The following is a 25,886-nucleotide window of genomic DNA, read 5'->3' as shown; positions in this document are numbered from 1 at the left end:
CTCTGCAGGTTGCTCCACTGTAGTGTAAGCCACAGTCCAGGAATAAACTGTTGCAGCAAGCATAACTAACCACTGCATATGTCTAGACATTGTGCTTACCCTTCTAGAACAACCAGAATTTATTTACAGCTTATGACACTAGGGCACAAGAACACATGAACATCAAGCCGGCTTTACTAAGAAATAGATGAAAACTAGTGTCTGTCCCAATTCCAGCATAAGCAGAGGATGTAGCCTTTGAAATATCAAGCAAATGAAAAAAAGGAAATAGAATAGCCTTGGGATGGCTAAACACAAACAGTTTTTACACAAATTTCAAAGCATTCCATTTAAAGGCCAGCTGACCAGCATTCGTGACCACAGGAACTTACAAAGCTATTCCAGGCTTGAAATGTGCTGAAGTAATATGTTCTTTTAATATAGATTGCTGCTGATATATGATACTCTCACTTACAAGATTACAGAAAAAATCCTATCCAAGCTAAAATATGCCATTTAAAGGTTTTAAATCCCAAAACTAAAAAATTTCTTTTCAAGCCCCCCAGAGGTCCAGTACTTCAGAAGTTGTGAGGTTAATTCCATGAAAGAGGGAAAAAAAAAACCTACTCAAATTAATATCAGTAACTTGACAACACATAAGAGGAGTTCTCTGGATACTCTATGACAGCCATCCTTACCTGCCATATGACAGTAAGAAATAAAAGCAGGTTTAATTGTCCTCCTGCTCCCTGCAACTTTAAAATCATAACACCTATCAGAGTTCACAGACAAGAACTTGCTTAGAAAAATCACAGTATTAGTTTCACTAATGTATTGGTTTGTTTTTAATTATTTAAGTTTTGATTTTCTTCTGATTATCTGTGACTTTACTATTAGAAACTTCAGTTGTATTTTAAAGAAAACAGTATACTTAAATTTGGCCTAAAATCAACTTTAACTTCAAACATCTATCAGCCAGTTGCTTCTCTTCTTTTATTCAAAAAGAATGAAGCCCTGGAAATAGCTACCTACAGATTATATCTCTGTTTTCTCTCAAATATTTTGATACTTTTAAAGTTAATGACTCATTCAAAAATACTAATACCACCAATATGGTTTAAAAAAGGCTAATCTTCTTAGATGCCTTGAAGTATTATCAGTTTTATGCTTGAAATGCTAGGAGCTGCTTCTTCTCTGGCAGAAACTAACACATTTTATTCTCGAATGTAAAATCTTGTGAGCATTAGAGAAGGATACATAGCCTGAACATTCAGGACATCTGTTAGCTAACCTGAATCTTCTAGTGTAAATGCTTATTTAATTCATCAAGAGGATTTTCAATACATGAATGAGAAATCTTCTGTAGTCTTCTGTATATGTATAGACCAGGAAAAGGAAAAGATTGAATTTTGCTTCATTTAAAAAAATTCTTCCAAAGATTACTGGATGGCCAGCTTTTTCAAGGGTAGATTAACAATAGAACAAAGGTAAAAGATCAAAAAAATGAAGACCACAGATTTATCACTTTCCCCTCAAGTCTGAAAAGTAACAGTCTCAGCTGAATGCTTTGTGAAAGTCAAAAAGCAGCTAGAGAACCATTCCTGATTTGGTCAGCAGTTACAATCATTAATGGAGCCAGACAGTCACATACACATGGATGTAATTGAGTATCAATAATGATGGGATTTGATGACAGAGGAAATACTTCTAAATGGCAAAGCAATTGATTTCACGAAATATCAATTGAAATTTCCAAGAAATTTCAATTTTTATATTTGGCAAAACTACAATTGACATAATTTTTATTTCACTTCCTTAGGACTGAAAGAGGGAAGGAAAGAGAATAAGATAGGAAACGCTCTTAGTAGGAAAGGCAGATGGTAACAGACAGGCTCAGCACTCAGCTAAAGGGTACTTGAATGAGAGGAAAAAAGAATACCACCCTGTAATACTCTACACAGGTTAAGTAAACAGTACCTATCTCTAGGGAACTGAGCTCAAAAGCAGGAGGCTAAGTGAATGATCACTGAATGGAAAAAGAGTAACATTTTGAAACAAAACAAAATGAAATACAGAGAAATTGTGATTTTGAACTTTTATTCATATATACAAATGTTTTCAGTATTCTTCCATGTACATCAAAAACAATAGTACATTTACTACAAGCCATCTGTGCAATCACAGAGTTGAGTGCATATCAAAAAGAAATAATCAGCACGTTGCAGGAGTTAAACAGTATAAACAGATTGATTACGTTGACAGAGATACGGCATCACCATTGTCTTCCTGCACAGCTCACTGATATATTATTTAAGTGCTTAGGTCAATACTAAGACTGCAACCAGCTGTGATTCAGCATTTTCTTTTGCTAAAACTGCAAAATGGGACAGAAGCTGGACTTCTGGCTACTGGGCGTCAGAAACCTTTGACACGGGCCACTTCTTTTTTGAATGAAATATAAAGACCTAGAAGACTGTGAAATTGGGTAAGAACTCCAAGTTTCAACAAAAAATTCAATCCCAACAATCCATGTCCAAAATAACTATTTTACTCCAGAAAGTGTACAGTAAATATTATGGACACCCTTATAATTATGAACTAAAACTAAATTTTTGTTTTCTAAATTTATATATATGAAGTTATGACGTATAATTGCTAATTATAAGTGCAAAAGTTATGAAGTAACAATTTCTGTTGTTTCTAACAGAAGCATGAAAAAGCATTTTATGAAACTTCAGGGGAATTAATTAAAAAAAAAAAAGGCAGACAAGAATAATTTAGATATAAAACCATTTGGCCTAGTTAGCACTCATGGTTCTGTGTGCTGAATGTTAAAGTAAGTGTGTCACTCTGAAAAATATTAACAGTGTAAAAAAGGGCCAGATCACAGCCATAGCCAAGATGTATATAATGAAATAATGATGTGATGACATTCTACTGCAAGAGCTTAAATTTATATCTACATATGTAAGTAAACACGCTGCTCCAACAGATACACTACCACTAGATGAATTTATCTTAACAAGATCAACTGACTAGCTACAAAAATGAATCAAAGCAGCACAATAACCACAGCAAATAGATATGAAAGCTGACTTGAGAATGAATGAGCTCAGGCACCACATGCACTTTAATGGTGCCAAACTGTAGCTGACTTCAGACAAGCTCTGAGACCCTGCTTTGACTGCTGGCTTTGAAAAACCAAACAACTGAAACTGTGCAAGAATGAAGGATAACATCTTAAGAAATTGTTATATCCCATGTTATTTTCCATACTACAAGTACTAAGGAAGTGGTAAGACAAAACAGCAAGCAGATGCACTCTTGCCCTTTGGATAAACTGTGATTTTTGCCCTGGACAAACAGATAACAAAATATGCTAACCATAGCTGTATCAAGACTTAACAAGATAAAAGCATTTACTTCAAGTTAGTTTTCCCTTAACTAAATCCCTTTTCTAACAGACTGACTATTCTGATTTCTCAGAGATGAAATACTAAGCCTAATACAGTTGAAACCCAAGTGCAGCAGCTCTAATTCTAGCTACTACACTCTAATACATTTTTATGAGATATACAGGAATATACATACATTCTATACGGTATCAAATAAGAAGGTAAAAAGAATATCCCACTAAGACATGCTGACTTGCCATTAAAAATGTTTTAATGGTTACAAGGCAAACATTATAATATACAATGTAATAATGGTGCTAAACTTCACATTTGCTCCCTTCCTGCCTATATAGATAATATGGAAAGTCTACAGCTGCTGAACTGATCTACTTGTTCAAAGTGTAGCATTATTTCCACACACACAGGACAACATCCACTCCCATGAATCAAGTAGGTAGGAAAATGAGACTGTGATAGAAAAGGAAACTTAAGTACTTAGAAGTACTTGGGAAAAGAACTGACACTAATAAAAAGTATGAACTGAAATTACCACTGTTTTTATGCGAGCATTTGTCCTCTAACATCCACTAAAAATAGCTAAATTGGGATTTCAATTACAAAAATTTTGCTCATAAAGAGGTGCTCAAATGAGGAAACATTAATTACATAAAGCCACTTCAGATTTTCAGAGCAACACACCCATTAAAATTTTACTTTCACAGCAAATTAAACAAAACACTCATATACTTACCCACCCACAAAGCAGAGGATATAAAATGCAAAGTAAAATATAGCGAAGGGTCCAAAAGTTACTAGAAAAAGCACAAGGCCAAGACTTCCCCATCCCCATATGGAAAGACTGGTCTGTAAACAAGAACATACAGAAAAGGAATAATTAATATTATATTCATACAACTCTAAGTCTCCAGAGCAATACTTGTACTTCTATAATGTTTGATACATTTTAACCAGATATAAGCTCTACTTGATGAAACAGAAAATTACCCCTGTTTTTAAGAGTATATTGCTATCAAATACATCCCTTATTATATTGTGGGCCACTAATCCATTTTAGCCAACATCAGAGTATTTTTCTTTCAAATACTGTTTCCTCATCTCTTATTTCAGCTAAAACTATCATCCTTTAAGGCACCACATTTTTCTTTTCTACTCTCCTTTTGTGCATTTCTTTTCTTGAGATCCCTTCCTCCTCACTTCTTCCCCTATCCCCACCGTGAGAAAAGTTCTCCACAATCTCCTAGGAAAAAGCAGACTTTGTGATAGAACAGGAAGAGACAATACAGCCTTGTTTTACACATCTAAACATGTTATTTTCTACAACCAAGCAATATTGCTTCCTCCCTAGATCAAACAAGGTGGAAGACTAAAAAGGCATCCCTTGCTCCAGTCACGCCACAGGCGGGTCAATGGATGCACCTAATAATAGGCACAAGTATACTTTTCCACATAAATAAAAGGGAGGGAAACTTCAGCAGCTGATGCTTGGGCAGTGGAAGAGAGGAAAGGGTTCTTTGAAAAGCCCATGAAAAAGTTAAAGTCAGTCACAAGAGCACATATGGGGCTGGTGGGATTTTGGGGGTTGGTGTGTGGCATAAATGCAGCAGGCAAAACTCCACCTGCACTGGCAGCCAGCAGGAGTACAAAAAAAACCAGCAAGATTCCAGTTACAGGTTATAGTCTAAGTGCATTTATTTATACCCATGTATACACATACATACTTGATCTATCTATCTATATAGACATATGTGTGCCTGTACATACCTGTACATACATGCATGGTAATCTAAAAAAGCAAGGCAGCCAAAACCTGACTGGTCTGAGCTACAATAGTTTTTAGACCATCGCAATGCTGCAATGCAGCCAACAAAGCTTATATAAATTTAATTCGATCCAGTCTCTAGTTCAATATGGAAAGCATGCTTCAGCCAAGTCCCAGGAGTGTGAAACACAACGATGACAAGTATTTATAGGCCACCCAAACTGTTCCAGCTCCAAGGTTCTCAATATTTTTTTCTTGGTCACTGCTGTTGTCTAATTTACACCTTTCCTAACAGTGATCAAACGACACCCTGATGGGAACTCAGACAACTGTGTCAACAAGTAACACTAAGAAAGTATTTAAATAAACTCGTCTTACAGTTTGACATTTAGAAAACAAACGGAGATTGAACACCAGATTTGCAGAGAGCCCTTTTTTAGCTTTTAATATGAAGGAGCTATATCTCATTTCTCTCAAGGAACTATTGAGATTTCATGTTTTAATTTTAGGCATAGGATTAAAAAAAAAAATCAACTTTTTCCAAAAAAGTTTTAAAAATACTATAGAGAATGAAAAAGAATATAAATTAAGGCTCCTATATAAAGCAGCTTTGATTATTTTTTTGAGAGCAAGATCAAAAAGCAAAATCACAGCTCTGAAGAGACTTTCACAGATCTAAACTGTAATAATCAGAATTATTTAATTCTTTCTAGTTAAAAGTTTAATGGAACCTTGAGATGAAATTCTATTTTCTTCCTAGCTGAACTTTCTTAGAAGGAGATACAAGTTGTACTGGCTTTGTTCTGAATGTTTGAGGCTGGGAAAAATTAAACATACAAGTATGTAGACAAGTGTAATTAAAGTGCAGCAATTAAAAAATTGCATTGCAAGTTATTAAATTCTCTTTAAGCTGAGGAATTGCTTCAATAGATAATAAAAACCACAAAATCCACACTACTAAAATCACAACCAAGTAGAAGATTTCATTGTTTTATTACTCATAAGAAGTTTTTTTAATAATTGTTTTATTACTCATAATAAGTAAATGCAATAGATAATTGTGGCCTTCCAGTACATGAAGAGAGACCACAAGAAAGATAGAGAGAAAGTATTCACAAGGGCATGTAGTGACAGAAAAAGGGGGAATGGCTTCAAACAGAGATGAAGCTTAGATTAGATATAAGGTGATGGTGGGCACTGCTGAGTGCACTGTAGGCTGAGACAGCCCAGAGAAGCTGTGGATGGCTCCAACCTTGACAGTGTTCAAGGCCAGGCTGATTGGGGCTTTGAGCAACCTGGTCTAGTAGAAAATATTCCTGCTACATGGCAGGGGTTGGAACTAGATGATCTTTAAAGGCCCTTCCAACCCAAACCATTCTAGGACACACTTTTTTTCTAGTTGAAAAAAAGAAACAAAATAACATGGCAAATGCAAGAATTAACTAAAACATGAGATCCCACTGCACATCTACATTTCAATACAAAAAGAAGATTCAGCATATTCATACCCTCAGAAAGACATTTTAAAACTTCTGCAGAGCACTATAACCATGATAAGGAAGATAGGCACACAGAAGATAGCATTTAATGATGGTCTTTTTATGTCAAAAACCCATTATGCTTAATCACATCATTCAAAAAAGTTTAAGTTCTAAATATGGGATAAGCACTCTAAATGACTTAATTAAACTAGATGGATGTATAGTCAGAGTTGGATGAATGCATAATTAACAAAGAAAGCTCTATAACTCTAATAAATAAAACAGTGACCTTTTGTCCTATGCTCCCGTTTTGCAATTTAGCATATGGGTACAGAGATTCAAATCTCATTTGGTATTTTAATAGGATTTCTTAAAAATCGTACAACTTGGTACACTGCAGGAAGCACAACAGATATTGGCCCAAATCTCATATATTCTAATGAGTGCTTTATAGTCTTAAGGATTTTGAGACATTCAAAGGGATTAAATCATCAGGACGGTACCCTTTCTGCTGACTGTAAACAAAGTTTTCCCTGACTCCACACTTCTTGAAGGGACTTCAGCAGTAAGACTCTTAAGAAAAAAAAGAAAACTTAAAAGTTCTTTATACATAAAAACCAACTATTTTTGAATAAAATGTCCAAACATACACAAATATGACTATACAGCTGGTCAGTATGAAAACAGTTCAGGTATTCAAATTCAAACCTCACACTTATTTCCAAATTCTATTTATAATGCTTATTTTTAAAAGATTTACAGATTTAGCGAGGCTCTGTTAGTCATACTAAAGTTAGTTGCAGGGTGAATGCTTATCACCCTTGACACAAAGGAAAAACAAGTCTTCTGAAGAAATGGTGTAATTGCTGGTGTTTAAGTAACAGCTATCCAGACCCTTTAAAAGAAGCCAACCTGCCCTATATTGGCAGGGCAAACTTCCAAGCTGACCTGGCACAGTGCTGTTCACTGACTTTCAAGGAATTAGGGACAGTTACCTAAAGCCTGAAGAGATACACAGGCCTCAGTGCTGTGGTAGGCACGGTTGGGTATATACTGTGTGCATACACATGGGTAAAGGAGGTTTATTCCATGTCAGCAGCTGCTCCACTTCATCAGTTTTAGCCACTCTTGCATACGACTACGACAGATACTCTATGTCTGTCTCACCATCATCACTTCTTAGCTTTCAAGTTTAAGATTTTGCAAAGACTTCTGCAGAATATTACCATGGCCATATATATATATATAATGGGTTAATGCAGTATTGTGGTCACACACAGTAATTTTCTTTCCACTGTTGGAGTTGCTTCAGCAAAATAAACTGCAGTTGAAGTACAGGGGTGTTTGTAAGCTCCAACATTACACTGCAGAGGCTCATCAGGCGTCAGAACACAAAAAAGGTGAATATTCATGTGTGCTTGATTCAGCTTTTACAGCTAAACAAAACTGCCACCTCAATGACACCTGCTTATTGTTTTTTTTTAACTAGGTTTTGTCCTTTTTTCACACTGCATGGTTCTTCCACAGTATACAGCCAAGTACTAAAAGTAGTACATAAAGAATTTGCTTTCTTATGCATATTTTCTTTTTCTTTCTTTGGTTTCTGCTTCCTAATCAAGGCAACATTTTGATGGTTAAAGCTGCATGCCTTTATGGCTAGTAGCGCTGAGCTAAGACTGATTACATCACTTAACATGACTATTCACACAAAAGGTTCTAGAAATTATTTCTTCCAGAAACAAACAAAATTATGTCTTACTAAAAAGTAGCTTCAACAGGTTTCTTATTTGCTCAATCCATGTGACAATCTTTCAGACCTTTGCCCCACACCCATTTTTAAGCAACATCTTCAGTCCTGACATATCTTTCTGTGGAAATGATTCACCAAGGTAATGTAAGTTTGTGGTTTGGATTTGAACTAGTGCTGTCAATTTTAGCTTGCAACTGGCAATAAGGCAACACACGTGTCTGGTTTAGGGCAAAACAAGTGTTACTCCACAAGTTCAAATGACAGGTTCTCCCTAGCCCTCCCTGCCACTGAACAGAGGACAAGTATTTCCACTCATGCGGCTCTGGGTGCCACCACCCTCCTACCCCGTGAGAAGCTCCTGTTCCAGGCACTTGTCTCTCTTCACAATTCCCACACACATTGGGTGGCAATTGTGGCTTCAAGCTTGGAGAGAGTTCGAATGCCATAGAGGAGGGCAGGGCTCTGCAATCACCTGACTGTCAATCTTATTAAAGCTGAAGCAGAAGACTATTTAAATCTTACATTAGCATCCAAAAGTCTGATTCCACCCTGGAAGATTATAAATTGTGATTATTTTCACATTTAATGGTCACAACAGAATAATCGGAGCTTTGAAAGAACAGCAACATGTTTCTTTGCTCACAATTCTTTCCCTCTTGTTGATCAAATTATATTTTTCCATTAATATTTTAAAAGTCACAGTAACTGACCTGTTTCTAACAAACACTGATAAATTGTATTTTGCCCTTTCGGTTGTTTAAATTATTAAGGTGTTTTTTTTTTTAATGCCTCTTCTGGGCTCACATTAAAAAAATTGTCAGGGATTGCATTTACAGTAGATGTCAAGTTTAATTTTGTTAATTCCACACATCTGCCTTTTAATTTGACTTCCATTTTGAGTGCAAATGGAACATGTTCACATATAAACCTTTCTATAATTAAGGTGAGTGTCACTTTTGTCAAGTGATTAAAAAGATTATTTTAGGTTTCAAATTACTGTCTCTTTCACTAGCATGACAAGTAAAATTGGAAAGCTGTACCAACCAGAGTGCCAATTTCAGTGCAATGAAATTGTTACATTACACCACTCAGAGAAATATTTAACAATTTTGAAATCAACCATTAACAGCTTTCTAGTTACATTCTCCTATATGCCAAAGTTGAAGTGATCATCTAAAATATACGTCAACATGGTTTTGACTTCTGCATATAATGATTTCCTAACAGCACTAAAGGTCTTCTTTTAACCTCTTCTTATCCTTTTGCCCTTTTCCTTTCTTAGCCCAAAAAGGCAAAGGAAAAAAACACCCTAAATGCCACTCCTACTTGATACTATGGAAAAATAATTGTGGTGAATCTACATAATAATTTACTGCAGTACTCCCAAGGAAATTCTGGGGATTTAAAAAATTTTTAAAAGGCTTTTACAGAGTCTATTTTGCTTTTATTGTTCTAAGTTTAGATTGTTTTTCGTTTTTTTTTTTTTCCAAAGAAAGCTTAAAATAGTAAAGCATATTAATATACACTAAAATATTTTAGATAAATAAAGAAGGAAATGTTAATTAATGTTAAGAGTTAAGAAGTTTGGCCAATGAAGTTTTTTCTAGAGTTTTTCCTGCTGGTCCCTCGTGGTTACAGAGGCTGGAAACTCTGCTGCAAGCAAGAGTCCATCTGTCTCCTCTCTACCTCACCTCCCCTTCCTCCACTAACACAGCTTTAAATGTCAAATGGCTTAATTACTTAACAGTTGCATTAATTCAAACACAATCATGTCTAACTGTTCTGAGTTTGGGTTTTCCTGCTGTTCCTCACACTGCATGAAACAGCAAAGCTTTTGGGATCATTTTCCCCTACTCTCCCCTATGGCTATTCAAGGCAGCCAACAGATTAGGCTCTAATGGATAGGTGTGAATTTTTCATCTGTATTCACTATTACTGCACTGTTGCAGTTTTATTGCTGAAGTACAAACTTCATTTTTAGAAGTACAAACGTTTAAATGAAAATACATGCTAACACTTTCATTAAATATGCAACATTACAGTGTGTAACTAGAAAGATTAAAAGTTATTGTGCACATTACTTCAATTTTACTATTTATCCAGAGAGCAAGAAATTCCCTTACTAAAACTTTACTGTTTGCAATAATCAGAATATTGCCATACAACTTGTAATATAATTAAAAATAAAAACGTTATGTTCCATATTTTGATACAACTAAGCTTTTTGCAAGAAAAAGACCAATTTTAAGACTTGTTTAAGACTTACAGTTCTATAAGAAATGGTAAATATTTTCAGTGTCACATTTTCTTCTCAAGTGAACAGTCAAGAGTCAAGATTATTTTTTCTTCCACTCTCACACCTGGCTTTGCCACCATTGCCCATCATCACATGAAATTAGGAAGTGAAATGTTGAATTTTGAACTGGCCTTCATTTTACCACCCTTTATTTCCAGTGCTAACAGCTACTTTATCATATAGCAGAAGTATCAGCAAGGGACAGAAAGTTTCATTAATGTAACCTTTTCTTGAGCAGCCCAAGTACTTAACTTGCTGTGAAAAATAAAGAGGCTACCTTCACAGATGCACACTCTTTCTGATAACATGCTTGCATTAAAACCTAGTCTGAATCATGTTTTAGTTAAAGGATATGGAATTTTGGTCAAATTTAAAAGAAGCACTTCAGCATCTTGGATAGCAATGTGAAATAAGAGATGCAAGCCCCTTCTGCTTGCATTTCTGCTACTTTCTTGAAAATAAAAGTGACATACTCAAACTCATCTTTAATACAAATTCCAAGGAAGTGATCCTTTTCCTTTGTAACAATCCATATTGACTTGTATCCAAGCTAATTTATTTATTTGGACAGAAAGCAAGACAAAAAGATAAAAGCATTTTGGATCACCTTAGGGGATTGAAACAGGGCCAAGCCTGACAGGATTGCCTAAGGTGATCTAAAGTGAGAGAATAAAATAATCCCTCTAACTCTGTTTTGAATGCAAGCCAATGAGATAATCTAGACTGTTCTACATTCAGACTCTGGATAAACAGATTACATCTACTTCGCTTTTCTGGTGCAAAATAGTGGCAAAGGGGAGAGAGGGGGAAGTCTCCAAAATCTTTGGAGGTGAAAAAAAAGGCCTGCTCTCCTGTATGGCTCAAACTAATGAGGTCACATGTGCTAAATCAAGAAACTGTTATTGCATATTTCATTTGTGACTACTGCTCAAGCAGCATCTTAAGCTTTTCACTTTCCTGCAGCAAGGAGTTATCTGAAAGTTCTTTTCACCTTTTTTTTTTTTCCACTGCTAAAGAAACCTGATTCCACTGAAAGACCTTTAAGAATCATGAGCTTTGCTTTGAGAACAATTTCTACCACTCCAGCTTCTAATATTTATCTGTATGGAAATGTATCTGTATGCATTAAATGAGTGTCTCCCCACAAGAATCAGATCTAGTAGTCACCCCTTCATGATTCTAATAAAAACATGCAGGCAGAGCTCACAGATACTACAGAAATAGTTGCATGGAACACGTGTTTAAAAAGGTTTCTTCATACCTTAAGAGATAAGCTTTTGGAAGGTAGAAAAGAAATTTCTTTAGTTCGAAGCTATTCTTCCATGGTAGTGGTAATTTCAACTCAGCATCCCTTCTACCAAGCAATAAGCATCTGCCTACTCCTGGAACTTAAATCCCCATTACACTTTCCCAATTTATACCATTACAAAAGAAAAAAAATTATATAAAGATTATTTATATAAACGCTATTTTTCACAGAGTCTTCTTTTCAAAGGCAATGCATTATTGTCTATGATCTTTACAGGGAGAACAAAGTGGAAAAGATGGGCTATAAGAGGTCTGATGAACAATGATTACTTCTAAAATAAACTCATTCTTTTTTTCTATAGAGATACAACACAATTTCACAGCAGTGGCTCTGTGCAAAACAGTCTGTGCAGTCTCAAACTGATAGAATCAGCTCAAAAAAGAATAAATATAAAAAAAATGCACAATAATACAGTTTCTGCTTTGGAAAATCTTGCTACCTTCAAACAACAACCCCTCTATAACAGAAAGTGAAATGAAGTAAAAGCACACAGTTTTTGCAAATACAGAAGTGTCAAGGACGTGAAGGTATAAAATAAAACAAATTATATAAAATTTGGAACATTTTGGAACTGCACATTGCAGCAGCAGTCATTGAACTTTATTGTTTTGCTTTTTCCTAAACTACTCATCACATGTATACAGCAGACAACACCTTCAAATTTTTACTGACAAAAATACTAAGATTTTTGTTTCTATCGCTTGATGACTTGCTTGAAAGCAGCAATAAGCAAATAATTATTTTCAAGCAAATTCCTTAAAATCAATAGTTTCTTCCAAACAGAGTGATAAACCATACATTTCAATACATATCTGCAGGATGTGTGATTTTTTTTTTTATTGAGAGGTAAACATTTTATATGCATTTATACATATTTCATAAATATTATATATACACACACAAAATCCAGTACTGCACTAAGTTTACTGCAGAAAGATGTAGTCATTAATTTCTAATCAACCTTTTAGTACTCTGGCATTATCAGGCTATAAAATTAATCAAAGTTTTGTTAAGTTCTTTAACCCACTGATAATATTATGTCACTATTTGCAGCAAAATTTTCAGTATTATTCCACTAAAGTTAAGATGCAACTGCTTTGCATGCAGTATTCTTTGATAGTACATACCACAATCTAATACATCCCAAATACACAACATTCCTCATCTAGATGAAAAAGTTACTTTAAAAATACTAAGCTAAAACCATAACTTTAGAATATTTTTATCAAGGACTGTACTAAATATAAAGATTGACTCTACTTGCCTTATTTGGTCAGGTTACAAATCTGAAAGAATAGAAGTGGAAGAAGGCAATTCACATTATCTATCATAATTGCCAGGAATCCTCCAGTAACAGATATACTCAATAAGACTAAAAATTGATTTTCACATTGTTCCTAGTCATAAAGGCTGTTGTCTCTAAATACAGTCATACCACCTATCCTTGCAGAATTATTTTGGCAAATGAAATAATGTGGTCAGAATCCTATCCCTTTTACTACCCATAAAAAAGTTGGGTTTTTTTGTTTATTTGTTTTTTTAATTTACTAAAAAGGAGGAGAGAAGCTGGAAGCAATAATTTAGTGTTCATAAAAGAAAACCACGCTGAGTTTCTCACCTGTAATGCAAAATATCACCTTGACTGAAGTCAGTACTATAATTGCTATCATGGAATCTAAAAAAACAAAGCTTAACAGAAAGCCACCGTAAATGATTTCTCAGACTGTACTGGCAGCCAAAGACCATCACCAAGAAAGAAGGTCCAGGCTAAGGAGAAACAAAAAATATGAGCCAGTCAGCATCACCTCAGTCCCTAAGAAGGTCGCAAGCAACCAAAAGATTTACCAAGTGCAAATCATGTCTGACAACCCAAGTGGTTTCTATGATGAGGCGAGTGATGCTGAGGACAAGGGCGGGGCTTTAGATGATGTGCACTTGGCCTTCAGCACAATATCCCACAGCTTCCTCATCACTCAATTGCTGAGGTACAGGCCAGAGGAGTATATTAAAAGGTAAGTGAAAAATGCCAGATGCAAACACATGATCAGCAGTACAGAGTTCAGTGTGCAGCCAGTGACTAGGTGGGAACCTTCATGGATCAACAGGGGAGTGATGATGCCTGAGCAATGTGGGTGATGTGACACAGTGAACTCTCAGTAAAAGGGTTCACAGAATCCTAAAGTGGGGTAAGCACTCATTACACTGGAGGGTTCTGAGGCACATCAACAGGCAGGAGAAAGGGGCTCACAGGAACCTCATTGAGTTCAATGCAAGCACAGGTTAGCATCTGGAGTGGAACTAACCCTGGGCCAAAATACAGTCTGGGGCCCACTTTCTGCAAAGCAGCTCTGCACAAAGACACCCCAAGGTGGGCTGTAAGGTGAACACGAGTCAGCATCATGCTCTTGTAGCAAAGGTGCCCAACACTATTCCAGCCTCTGTCAGCAGAAGTGTCACCAGCAGAGACAGCAAAGTGAACCTTCCTCTCCATTTGGAGCCATTCCTCTCTGTCCCTGGAGTCCTGGGTCCAGTTTTGGTCTTGCTGTTACAATACAAATTCATCTGGAAACTAATGTACAAAATCCAATTCCACCACAAAGGATTTTGTGCTAAAATAAAATATATCCATATTATGAAGCCACACACTGGCTACTTGCCACCAAGAGAAGGGTAGATTTAGAAAGCTTGTTGGTGCTTCCAATTAACGTTCTGACCTCCTTTTATGTGACTCAGAAGTAACACCATTTTTAAAGTATTACACCCTTCCTCCTCTCCCTAGTGTTCACCTTTGTCTTCAAACATAAACAAGAAGTCTCTAGACCCTTACCACCAAAATAATAAAGCACATCTACTGCCTAAACACTGGGTTCTGAAGAAACAGCTACCAAAACCTGTATTCATGGATTTTACTATTTTGGCAGATTTGTTTTGTTCTTTTAATTCCAAGACCTCAGTCAGTGCCAGCATCGTGAACTAGTTTCAGTTTGGACTCCTGCTTGCGGTGATCACCCCTTCACTGTAACTGATTTCTTGTCAAAAATGTACTGATAATTTCAAAACAGTTCTTAAAACTATATAGTGCTTTTTAATCAGCATCACAATCAAAAGCTGGAAAATGAAATTAAAATTAAAAATAAAACTCCAAAGATCAGAGTATGCACCACAAAGAATTGGTTGTCAGTACACAAATAACAAGTATGATCCCAAGGTGGAAATAAAGTCCTTTTTAAGAAACTTAAAACAACTGACAGAATACTAGCACCTTCCTTTGAAGATTGTGATGTTACTCTACTGTTTTGTTCAAAAGTTTAAATATTAAGCAGTTCTCTGAGTGCCACAGGTTTTCTCCAGTTACATAAATAAAATACAGAAACTCTGATACAACCACTATTTCACTACAAATTCCCAGTGGTCTCTGAGAGTACATCTGAACTCCTACAGGGCCAAATTTCGTATGAAGCATGCTTACTAGATGAAGAAAAAATAACCATGGAAACAGCTGTTATACAAAGTGACGCAAACCTTTACAACTCTAGAGTAAGCCTAAAAACTTACTGTTCCTCTCAACTGTTTTTCTGGGCAGAATATCACACAGTTAGACAAAGTAAAGCAAGAGAAAAGAGATCAGTTCAGCGTCAGCAAGTTTTCCAATAGTTCACAGTACACAAAAAATCTGCAACCTCTTTAATAAGCAGCTGATGCCTAACTCTTCACAGAATGGACAGTGCCAACACAGAAAATCAGCATTCCGATTTTGCTTTGAATCAGCAAAGGAGAAATTGTTTAAATATTACTGTCTTTTTCCAATGGGACAAATGTAATGGAAATGTACCAGAAACATATAAAATCTTTCTCCTTAGTGTATTTAATATCCCCCTTTTCCAATACCTCCTCCAGTCTTTATTGTTTGTGTACTTTACCTATTTGCTTTCCAGAGATGTTTGGACCCCCATCCCTTTCAGGAAGGTTTGCTCACTCCATGAATCTCTTTCACAGTCCTCTCTCCACTTTTGCCTTTCCCTTAACACCGTTACTGAGAAAATTGCTGTTTGCTGCCTGTATAACTCTGAGAAACTCCACAGGTTTTATTGAGTGGTTTGCTACAGAACACTGCTGGCAGTATTGCAGGTAAGTGTAAGTAGAGTGAAGCCTCCTACAACTTCTTCCATGACTCTGCTCCATGACCTCTGCCCATCTGACCTCTCCACAGAAGCAAAGAGTCTGTTGAGTATCCTAGATGAATCTTCTAGCCTCAAGTAGTCATCTTCTTCCTTGTACAAAATCTGGGCCCAGAATCAGCATGTCAACTATTTCCTGGATATCTCCCAGGTTCACATATTACCACTCCCACAAAGACACAGAAGGGGGAAAGGGAAGTGTGAATACCTACAAATCACATTTATATAAAGGGACAGTTTTTTGAACTTGCTGGAAAACTTCATTCTCATACATAAGCACATGGAATATTTCCAACAAATTTCAATGAATTCAGAGAGGAAGGAAATCACAGAAATGGCACATCAACTCTTGCCACTTCAAGATTATAGACTGAAACTAATTGTAGATTAAACTAATTGAGTCATTTGAATATCCAGCTCCCAGGGCAAGTTTAGAGAAGATATCTAAAAACTTCAATCATTGTCACATGGCCAAGAACAAAAAAAGAAACCTAACTGGAACTACCAAACCCTATTTGTAATTTTTTCTGGAGGCAGAGATGCATTCAGAAGTCACAGAAAGGATAGTGACATTCCCTGTTTTCAAAAGAACAGGAATTATTTTGGGTATTGACTCATTTTAGATCTACACAGAAGGAAATGCAGACTGACACTATGCACTTCCCGAGCACCAAACCATGCAGCTGTTGATTTGGCAACTTATTCTGTGTTCCCACCCTCATATCCCTCCACAAGACTGGTTCACCAAGGCAAAAGAATTCTTCATGCAGTTGCTACTTAGCTGCTAGACCTGAAACAAGAAGCTGTCAGACCAGCTTGTGTCTGGTGGAGGGGAGAAAACCACTTTAGTAGCAGCCAAACTAGATGTGAAGTCAAACATGAAATGGCACTCCTAGCATCTTAAATACCTTTATGCATGGACGACACCTAAAGAAAAATATATGGCCATCCCAGCGACAGCAGTAGGAAAACAAAAATATATAAAGAAAATAATAAAGAACAGGCAAATACATGAGAAAAACAAAAGAACAAACAAAAGAATGACAGGTAGGTAAAAGAATGACAGCAAGGTAGAAGCATTCATAGACCAACCCAGGTTCACAACTCTATACAGAAACAATGCAACTACTTTTATCACTGGAAAACAACAAAAAACATTCGGCATAATGCATCAAAAAACAGAGAATAAGGGAAATTAGAGTTTCAGGCAATTATCTAGAAGTCTAGACAGAAAAATAAGAAGATTGCAAGCATCATGTTATATTGAGATTGTTAAAATAGAAAAAATATTTCAAACAAAAAAGATGCCAGTAAAATAAAACACAATTAAAAGGAACAGTGATTGGCAACAGTCAACCATAATTAATTGGAGAATTCAATACAGGAAAATATCCAATAAAGTAATGTAAGAGCTTAGAAACATTCATAGACATATTGTTTGCTGTTGATGTCACTATTGCTAAGTCATAATCTTAAGAATTTTTAAGCTGCAGTAGAGCAACGGCCAACTGAAAAACAGACCAGTACCATTTAAAGACCAGACCTCAAAAACAACTTAAAGAAATAAACATAAAATTTATTTCAAAGTTTTAAGCACACATGCAAGCCAAGCATGAAGCACTAAAGAAGAAATTAAGTACATAGTTGAAGACCATAAAGCAAGGTACCAGTATTAAGTGCTGGTATACACCAGGTAAAGACAAATTATTTTTAACACACCTACTGCACTCTATTAAATTCAGAAAAAATGCTGACTAAGAAGAGAAAAGCTTTAGTAAATGTGAAAAATTTAAAAAAACCCTTATTGTCCTAGCCTAATATTATAAATAACTAACTTCTTATCAAAACAATAAAAATTATATTCACAGAAACCAATTTGTTCTCTACAAGACTTTTAAAATTTTATAGAAGAAGTAAACAAGTATAAAAAGTAATTACCATTTCATTATATGTACCATCAAATTAAATTTGTAATTCAGGCATTAAATTACAAGATTTAAACTTCCACAGTATATGATTTTGCTTTACAAAGTTAATGAAATTTTCATTTGTTAGCATTATGATCAAAAAACACTAATTTGAGTATGTAAACTATAAAGAAAAGTATTTTTCTTCCAAGTATGATAAAAGAGGTTGGATACCTCGCTCCCCAGTAGGTTTCATTACAAATTAAGGTATCTATCAGTAACAAATATACCAAGTTATACCGGGGGAGAGGGGAACAGAACTACAGCCACTTGCATAGATTTTTAGAAAAAAAAATTAAAAGCATTCAAATACAGATGTGATTTGAAGCACAAAGAGGTCCTATAGTGAATAAGGAATATATATCATTTTTACTGATCCCATTATTTTCAAGGTATCACAAAAAATCATTACATAGGCTTCAGAAAAGTAGGCTCATCCAACAGTATGAAACACCACAACCTTTGGGGAAACCCAACCTAAACCAAGTTTTGATTTATTATAATGGACATGGAATGTAAAGGTTTAAGTGGGCCTCACAAAGGAGAAAAGACTCAAGACTGAGAAATCTCAGCCTGCATCAACCATTGTTAGGATAGCAGCAGGGCAACAAGCAAGGCTTCCTCAACTCTCCAAGCCAGACAGCTCCCAGACCATTCTGACAGTCAGCAAGACTTCAAAGCAATCACTCTTTCTACAGTAACACAGGTTGCACACTTGTTTCCCAAGGCATATACATCACCAGATCTTCAACTCACCCGTGCAGTCTGGAATGTCAAATCCTGAATAAGGGGTGACTGGGAACACCATACACATTTGTTCCCCATTGCTTTTAGTATCACTTAAGAGGTATGTGAGAAATTATTCCAAGTCTGAGGCACTGTTTCATAATCAGCTGGACAGCTGCAGCAAGAATTTTGCTATTCTAGATTATTTTCTACTTGGCCTTGTATAACAGCGCTGACTGGAAGAGTGGAAATGCAGGGTGCCCTACAGGATATGTAGCAATTCAAACTTCCTGCTCAAGTTCATTCCCTTATATCACAAGAGATAGCCGAACCTGCACTGCCTTAAAGGCACCAGGAGAAGTGCTGAGTAGTCATTCCCTAGAATTGCAAAAATATACTGATGAACAAGAATCTTACAATAATGACAGTTCTGAAATCAAAACATTCTGACACAAACAGATGCGATTGAAATAGAACCAGGATCACCCCCTTCCTCTAGGAAGCATGAGATTAAGAGAAGAACTAAAAAGTAACAGACATAAAAGATTAAAAAATAACATTGTAACAGAAGCAAAACTGCATTTAAGCAGTTAATATTCTTCAAAGAACGTTCCCAAACTTATGAACGCTCTTGGAAAGAAAATGCATGCAAAGCTCATCCTCCTACTCAGAACTCCAACCACAATGGGATGCTGAATTAAGCATTTCAGACATCAATGGTACCTGTGAACTTTTAATTAGGCCATATGAGCCCTCACATGAACAAACACAGTGCCATTTCCACCTGTGAAACAAAGAAAAAGTTCTTGAAATTTAGTATTTCCAATTATCAAAAAATCCTTCCAAGTGAAGTTGAAGAAAGGACATCATACAAGCCATCTGATGCATGAAGGGATTTAATGGGATTCAAGCCAGCAGAGATGATTTTATTTCTGTCTCCTGCTGGCAACTGGTGGACTGACAAACTGGTGAGGTTCAAATCAAATTAGTCTTGTGCTCACTGCCTGAGAAAATAGGCAAAACAGTAGGACTGAAAAGATTTCAGTGTCACTGGTAAAACAGCTTCAAAATAAACTACTGTACTAACCACTATGGTCAAATTCCATATTCCATGCTAGGATATCACGAATTTTTATAACATCCCAGTTGAAAAACTAGTTAAAAATTGGTGGGACTTTTTAAATGTTTGTAAAATGTCAATGTTAGAATACAACAATAAATTTGGCTCACACTATTTTAACTGCAACACTGAGATCACATCTCATTCCACACAGAACATGAAGTCAATCAACACTGCAACTTCTTCAGAAATCCATCTCTACTCTCTCAGGATTTTACAGCCACTCCCATTTTAGAGCAATAATAATCTTTAACAGATCCTCTACAACTGTGACAGAGTAGGAATTGACCTCTTGTCCAAAACAAATGGTAGTTATAAAAGGAGTCCCCCTAGCTGAACATACCAATTATCTGTGCTTACTCACAGTACAAACAAACACACATTTCACCTCAAACTTGGAAATCACCATCGTGCCATCATAATTTTGAGGTGTGATCCCACAGAAATTATGTAAACAAGGTTAGAGCGCTCTTGTTCAAACCTGTCAATATGTTTACATCATGAAATAATGCCTTGTTTTATTAATTCAGAAATCAAAGTATCAGGCCTAAGCTTACAATGCCTTGCATTTCTTGAAGCTTCTCACTCACATAACTGCAAGTGCCAACTGCAATTGATTTTGCTATCATTTCAGCCTTGGTATTGTCAACCAAGCAATGGGAAAAATTGCTAGTGAGACTGCTAAATATTAATCCTTTCACCATTGCAAAAAACTTAGATACAATATCAATGACTTCTCTTTTCTAATAATAGCAATTCTCTCAATGCTAGCTCAAAGAAAACATGCTTCGTCATCTTTGTAAGGGTGGGGAGAAGACCACAAACATATTTAAAAGAGAGATAATTCCCTAGAGTGCAACCAGACAGAGGAAATAATCATTTGGAGCTCCTTCTGCTATCTAACCCAAAGAGCTATTACTATTTTTGTTAAAGTAAGGAACTTCATGCTTTTCTTCTTCCATGCTGTTTTGGGGAATGGTCCAGACTGACATTTTAGAGTTGTTGCAGAACTCCTCATTCAATCTCAGCAGTTTAGGCCCAACTGTACACTCTAAGAATAGTCCTGAGTGTTTAGACACTGTTTTACTAGTAGCCAGTAAAATATTTAAAAGCAAGTACTTAAGAATATATGGGAACTGTTCTTTGCAAAAGGTTAGTTTTCTTAATTTTATCATTTCTCACATACTTTAAACTGACACTTCATAAATTACAGTGTTATTAAAAGAGCTCTAATAGGAACAATTAAGGACACAACACAGACCAGCTGTAGGGGAAACTCACTGACAGAAAACACTGAAAGCGAAAGAGGCATTTTACCTCCCAAGGGCTTGCAGCTAATGCTCCCAACTAGATCTCATCTAGCAAAACACTGGCACTAAAGAAAGCCCCTGCATGCAAATTTCACAAAAGGACAGAAAACTTATTTATTTCAGCACCCTGATAAATGTCTACACATTTGAAAATGGCTCTACCAGCGGAACATAGTTCAGACACGTAAAGCACCAGAGCAATCTGCCACTGACATGTATCAAGGAACAGAAAAAGTTAATGCTACAGTACATCAAGCAGTTAACTGAGTTCTGTGTCTTTCAGAGCTGTACTAATATACTTTACAATGTGCTACTGTTGCAGAAAGACTAATTCACTATTATTCTAGAGCAAGTTAAGCTGCTGAGTCAACCTTTATTCTTAAAAATCAGGCTAATTTTCTTGGTTTTGCTCAGAAACAGTTCTCAATGGCTAGTAGTTAACAAAATTTAACCAAAAAAAAGAAAAGGTTGCTAAACATCTCTTATAAACAAAATGTAGATTGTTTAATGGAAAGGATATATTGCATGCAGTTAGTGAATTATCTTAATTAGTAGCAATAACAAGAATTACCAACATGTCAGAGATCATTTAGTACGGCTCATTTTTAGCTGTGGATAAGAAAAAAAAAGTCAAATTTCAAAAATCTTCTCAACTGCCATTAGTACTGCAACAAGTTACCCTTGGTAAGCTGAGAATTAAGTTGTCAAAAATTTAGCTGCTGATAAATTCTGAAGTTCTCCCTAAGCATCTCAAAGCAGTTTGATGAGTAGCTGGGGAGGAAAAAAGAGGAACCTACTTCTCAGCTAAGATAAAGTGGCCTCTTCAGAGCCAACACAGGCTGCAAATGCAGACAGCACAGACCATCAATTTGAAAGACATCTAAAACTTCCTGTAAATTAAGTCAAAATCCTACTAAATGTTTGGTCCATCAGAATTTAAGACACTACTGACCACCAAGAGCCAGAGCTGTGTAACACCAACTGTTTCCCCTCAGTCTGTGCAGTGCTGTTACCACAGCACAAGAGGTGAGCATGACAAAGCCAGGTGTCCAAAAAGACAAGGGAAAGGCCATTCATTGCAACTTGTGTCTGTCATGGCCTCGCCAGATGAGAAAGTGCTGAGGCAGTAAGTCAGACAGGAACAGGCCACATGGGCCTGGAACGCAGAGGAGACATCTGATGAACAAGAAAAGGGGAAGGAGTGAAAAGGCACGGAATGGCCAACACAACAGACTAGGGAAATGATCATCACAGCAGGACTCTAAACACATGCTGACCCCATGTATTCAACATTACTGCAGAAATAAGTTCTTTGGTGAAAAATTTGGAAATGGCATTTGCCAGTTAGGTAAATAAATGCATGTGCTTGGCATCCAACAGCATGGGTTTTGAATGCAACTAAAATAAGATGGGCAGAAAGGGCCAAATAAAAAACACGCAGAGTATTTTTTCCTGACAGGAAGTGTGATCTTCCCCTGAAATTACTGACTACAAAGTCCTAATCCTAACTGCATTCACACAAAACTGAAACGAATCTGCTGGGGTCTGCATGTACCAATACAGCCAAAGGATGTAAGAACCTGACCTTGAAAACCTCAACACTACGTTACTGAATGATAACAATACATGCAAACCCCAATCTGCCTTTCCTTCATTCTTAAACATATTTAAGAAAAAATATTTTCTATACTGGTTAAGTTATAAAACTAGCAGTTATAGTAAGGGAAGTGGATCTAAATTTTTAATGGCTAAAAACAAAATTACAGTGATTCTGGCCACCTTAGACAGTAGCAAACTTGACAAGGCCATAAATATCGAGCACCAAAAACTAGCACAGTTTTTGCTTCTAATGTCAGTTCACCATACAGTCAATCTCAATTTTCATATAGAAAGAAATCACATATCAGTAGACTTGAAACAATATGCATATTCCTCCAAAGTGTGGTAAGAGTTCATGGGTGCAACTGTGCACAGCTTCCCCAGGCTGTTGTAGCTACCGAGTCATCACTGGAACACTCAGAAAAGCTCACAGGGAAAGGGCTCCTCCACTCCACATTAGGTGGGCAATCCCGACAGCCTAGAGCTGTCTGACAACCTGAAATACTCCTCACAATTGCTTTTCAGGCAGACAAGGCCTGAAGTTTTGCTAGACTCTCTTAAATTTAAATTCATCTCAAGGCTGGAAAACTTCACCTTGAAGCATCTACAAATAACATATGTACAGGAACTAGAAGAAGGGAACAACAGAGCCCTCTCCTCCTAACACCAAGGATAAGTGTCATAACTGGTCATCGCACATGAAATCATTAAGCTTTATCTCAAAGAGCCAATGAATTGTCATCCACACTGCTATTCACAGAATTTCAACACTGTTAAAAAAAGAAAATTCAGTTCCAAGATAACATGTCTTGGATGGGCACACAGAGCCACCACCAAAAGGAACAAACAGTCCAGTAGGAGGCACCGACCCAGAACGTTCTATGCTGCACTTAAAATAATCTCAATTACTATGGCTAACAGTCAGAGCCATCACACTCACCAACTCTCTTTAATGCAGCTTATTAATCCTGACCACCCACCAAATACCCTGAATTCAAAAATAGGTCATATATTTTTACAGGTTTAACTCATTCTGCAAATTTTACCCTCCTGGGGAAATCTGAGAGCTCATGGCTCTACAGAACTGCTTTCTGAATGCCCTAAAACTTTGAACTGATGCAAATTAAAACATGGAAGATACTGTTTAACATCATTCAGGAAAGTAAAGCTGAAATGTTCAGGTGTTGCAAAGCAAGCCTTTACCCTGCAACACTTAAGACAACTCACTTTTGGATGAATAACCTCCACTGTAGAATAGTATGACAAATTATAAAACACAGTCATTGTATTGCAGAAGTATCTGCACTCAGGACACCTGACTGACATTAAAAATAGCAAATCAATTGCTCTTTGTAGACAAAACAGAATAAGGGTAAAGTCTAATTTCCAGCAACTGGAAAGCACTGCCAGATTCCACCTTTTAGCATGCCTTTGGACACAGCAGACATTTATAGCCCACGCTGATCCTCAAATACCTGCCTGCCTCACAGCCGAGCTGTTTCGGGACAGAAACCCTCCACCAGGCAGGGGTGAACCGGGGCAGCCAACTTCTAAGGATTACCTACTGACACCAACTCCTGCAAGCACAGCCGAACCGCTCCGCTTAAGCCCTCCAAGCAAACAAACACGGAGCTTTTACGAAGCCACCGCGGAGAAGGAGGCCAGAAGGGCTGAAGCGGGAGCGGGCGTGCGGGGCCCAGGCGGGGGCATCTCCCCGGCGCGGCCCAAGGCCGAGGCGGGTTCCCCCTCACCAGGTGCGCTCCGCTCCGCCAGACACGGGCCCGCCGCGGGGGCGCGGCCCCACGGGCCCTCACCGGGCAGCACAGCCCGGCCGCCTGCGGACCGCGTCGGAACAGGGACCGGGCCCAGCCGCCGCACGGAGCGGGCACGACGGACCGGGCTCCGCCGCGGAGCCGGAGCGCTCCGCACCCCGTCCCGCCCTGCCGGGAGAGGACGGAGGCTGATAAGAGGGGCCCGGCGCTGCCCTGGGCGAGCCGGCCAGTGGTTCTGCCCTCCGCGGCCAAGGGGAAAACTGCCAGCCGCCGAGACAACTCGGAGGCCCCGGCGGAGGGCTGAGCCACGGCACTGAGCGCCGAGCGCCCGGGCGGACAGCGAGCCGCTCCCCGCGCTCCCGCACCTCCTCGGCAGCGCTCTTACCTCTGTTAACATTATTACCCCGCTGCGCTGCGGCGGCGCCTCGGCGGCTCTAGCCCCGCAGCATGGTGAAGCCTGGCGGCCGCGCGGAAAGCTACCCCGCACCCCGCGGGGAGGCGAGGCGAGTGCCGCCAGCCCCCGCCGCCGCCCCGCTCAGCGCCCGCCCGCCGGCCCCGGCCCCGCTGCCGCCCTCGCAGCCCGGTCCGGAGCGGCCGCCATCTTGGGACGGCTACGTGCGCCGCCGCCCCGCCCCGCCCCGCCCGCCCAGCGGGGCCGCGGGTCCGCCCCTGCCGGGGCCGGCGCTCCGCTCCGCGCCCGGCCCGGCCCGCGCCGCGCCTGCCCGGCGCCACCGGCACCACCGGCACCGGCGGCCCTTGGCGGGGTCCGGCCGCAGGGCACCGAGCTCGAAACTGCGGGTCTGTTTTTTTTCTCTCTCTCCCTTGGTGTGACCTGTCTTAGAACTCTTCGGTGTCAGGCAACTGTGCTGCGGACGCTAATCGAAATATTTTGTTAAATTTCTGACCAAGCAGCGCATCTCTCATCCAGCAGTGACGTATGCAGCGCTGCGCGTCTTTCCCTGTTCTAGATGCTGAGGAAGAGCGCATGTCTTATCTGGAGCACAAGTCCTTGAGAAGCGGCTGAGGGAGCTGGGGTTGTTTAGCCTGGAGAAAAGAAGATTCAGGGATGACCTTATCCCTCTCTACAAGTGCCTGAAAGGAGGCTGTAACCCGGTGGGGGACTCTTCTCCCAGGCAACCAGCGACAGGGCGGGAGGACACAGTCTTAAGCTGCACCAGGGGATATTAGGAAGAATTTTTTCACGAAAGTGTGCTTAGACATTGG

General features: G+C 38.3%; 1 protein-coding gene across 3 annotated transcripts in view; it reads right to left on the bottom strand.

Moving 5' to 3' along the window:
• The window catches only part of SNX13 (sorting nexin 13), a 65,522-nt gene extending 40,260 nt beyond the window's left edge, over positions 1–25,262 (bottom strand). For all 3 annotated transcript variants that reach the window (XM_084204152.1, XM_084204153.1, XM_084204154.1), the window contains exons 1-2: positions 25,048–25,262; positions 4,126–4,238 (exon numbers count right to left, since the gene is read on the bottom strand). In XM_084204152.1, coding sequence (XP_084060278.1) covers positions 4,126–4,238; positions 25,048–25,059 — 125 coding nt within the window. In that variant the 5' untranslated portion in view covers positions 25,060–25,262. The remainder of the gene's footprint in view (positions 1–4,125; positions 4,239–25,047) is intronic.
• Between the last annotated feature and the right edge of the window lie 624 nt (positions 25,263–25,886).

Source organism: Fringilla coelebs, assembly GCF_963513975.1.
Source record: "Fringilla coelebs genome assembly, chromosome: 1".
Classification (NCBI taxonomy): Eukaryota; Metazoa; Chordata; class Aves; order Passeriformes; family Fringillidae; genus Fringilla; species Fringilla coelebs.
This window is presented reverse-complemented; position numbering and strand designations above follow the sequence as displayed.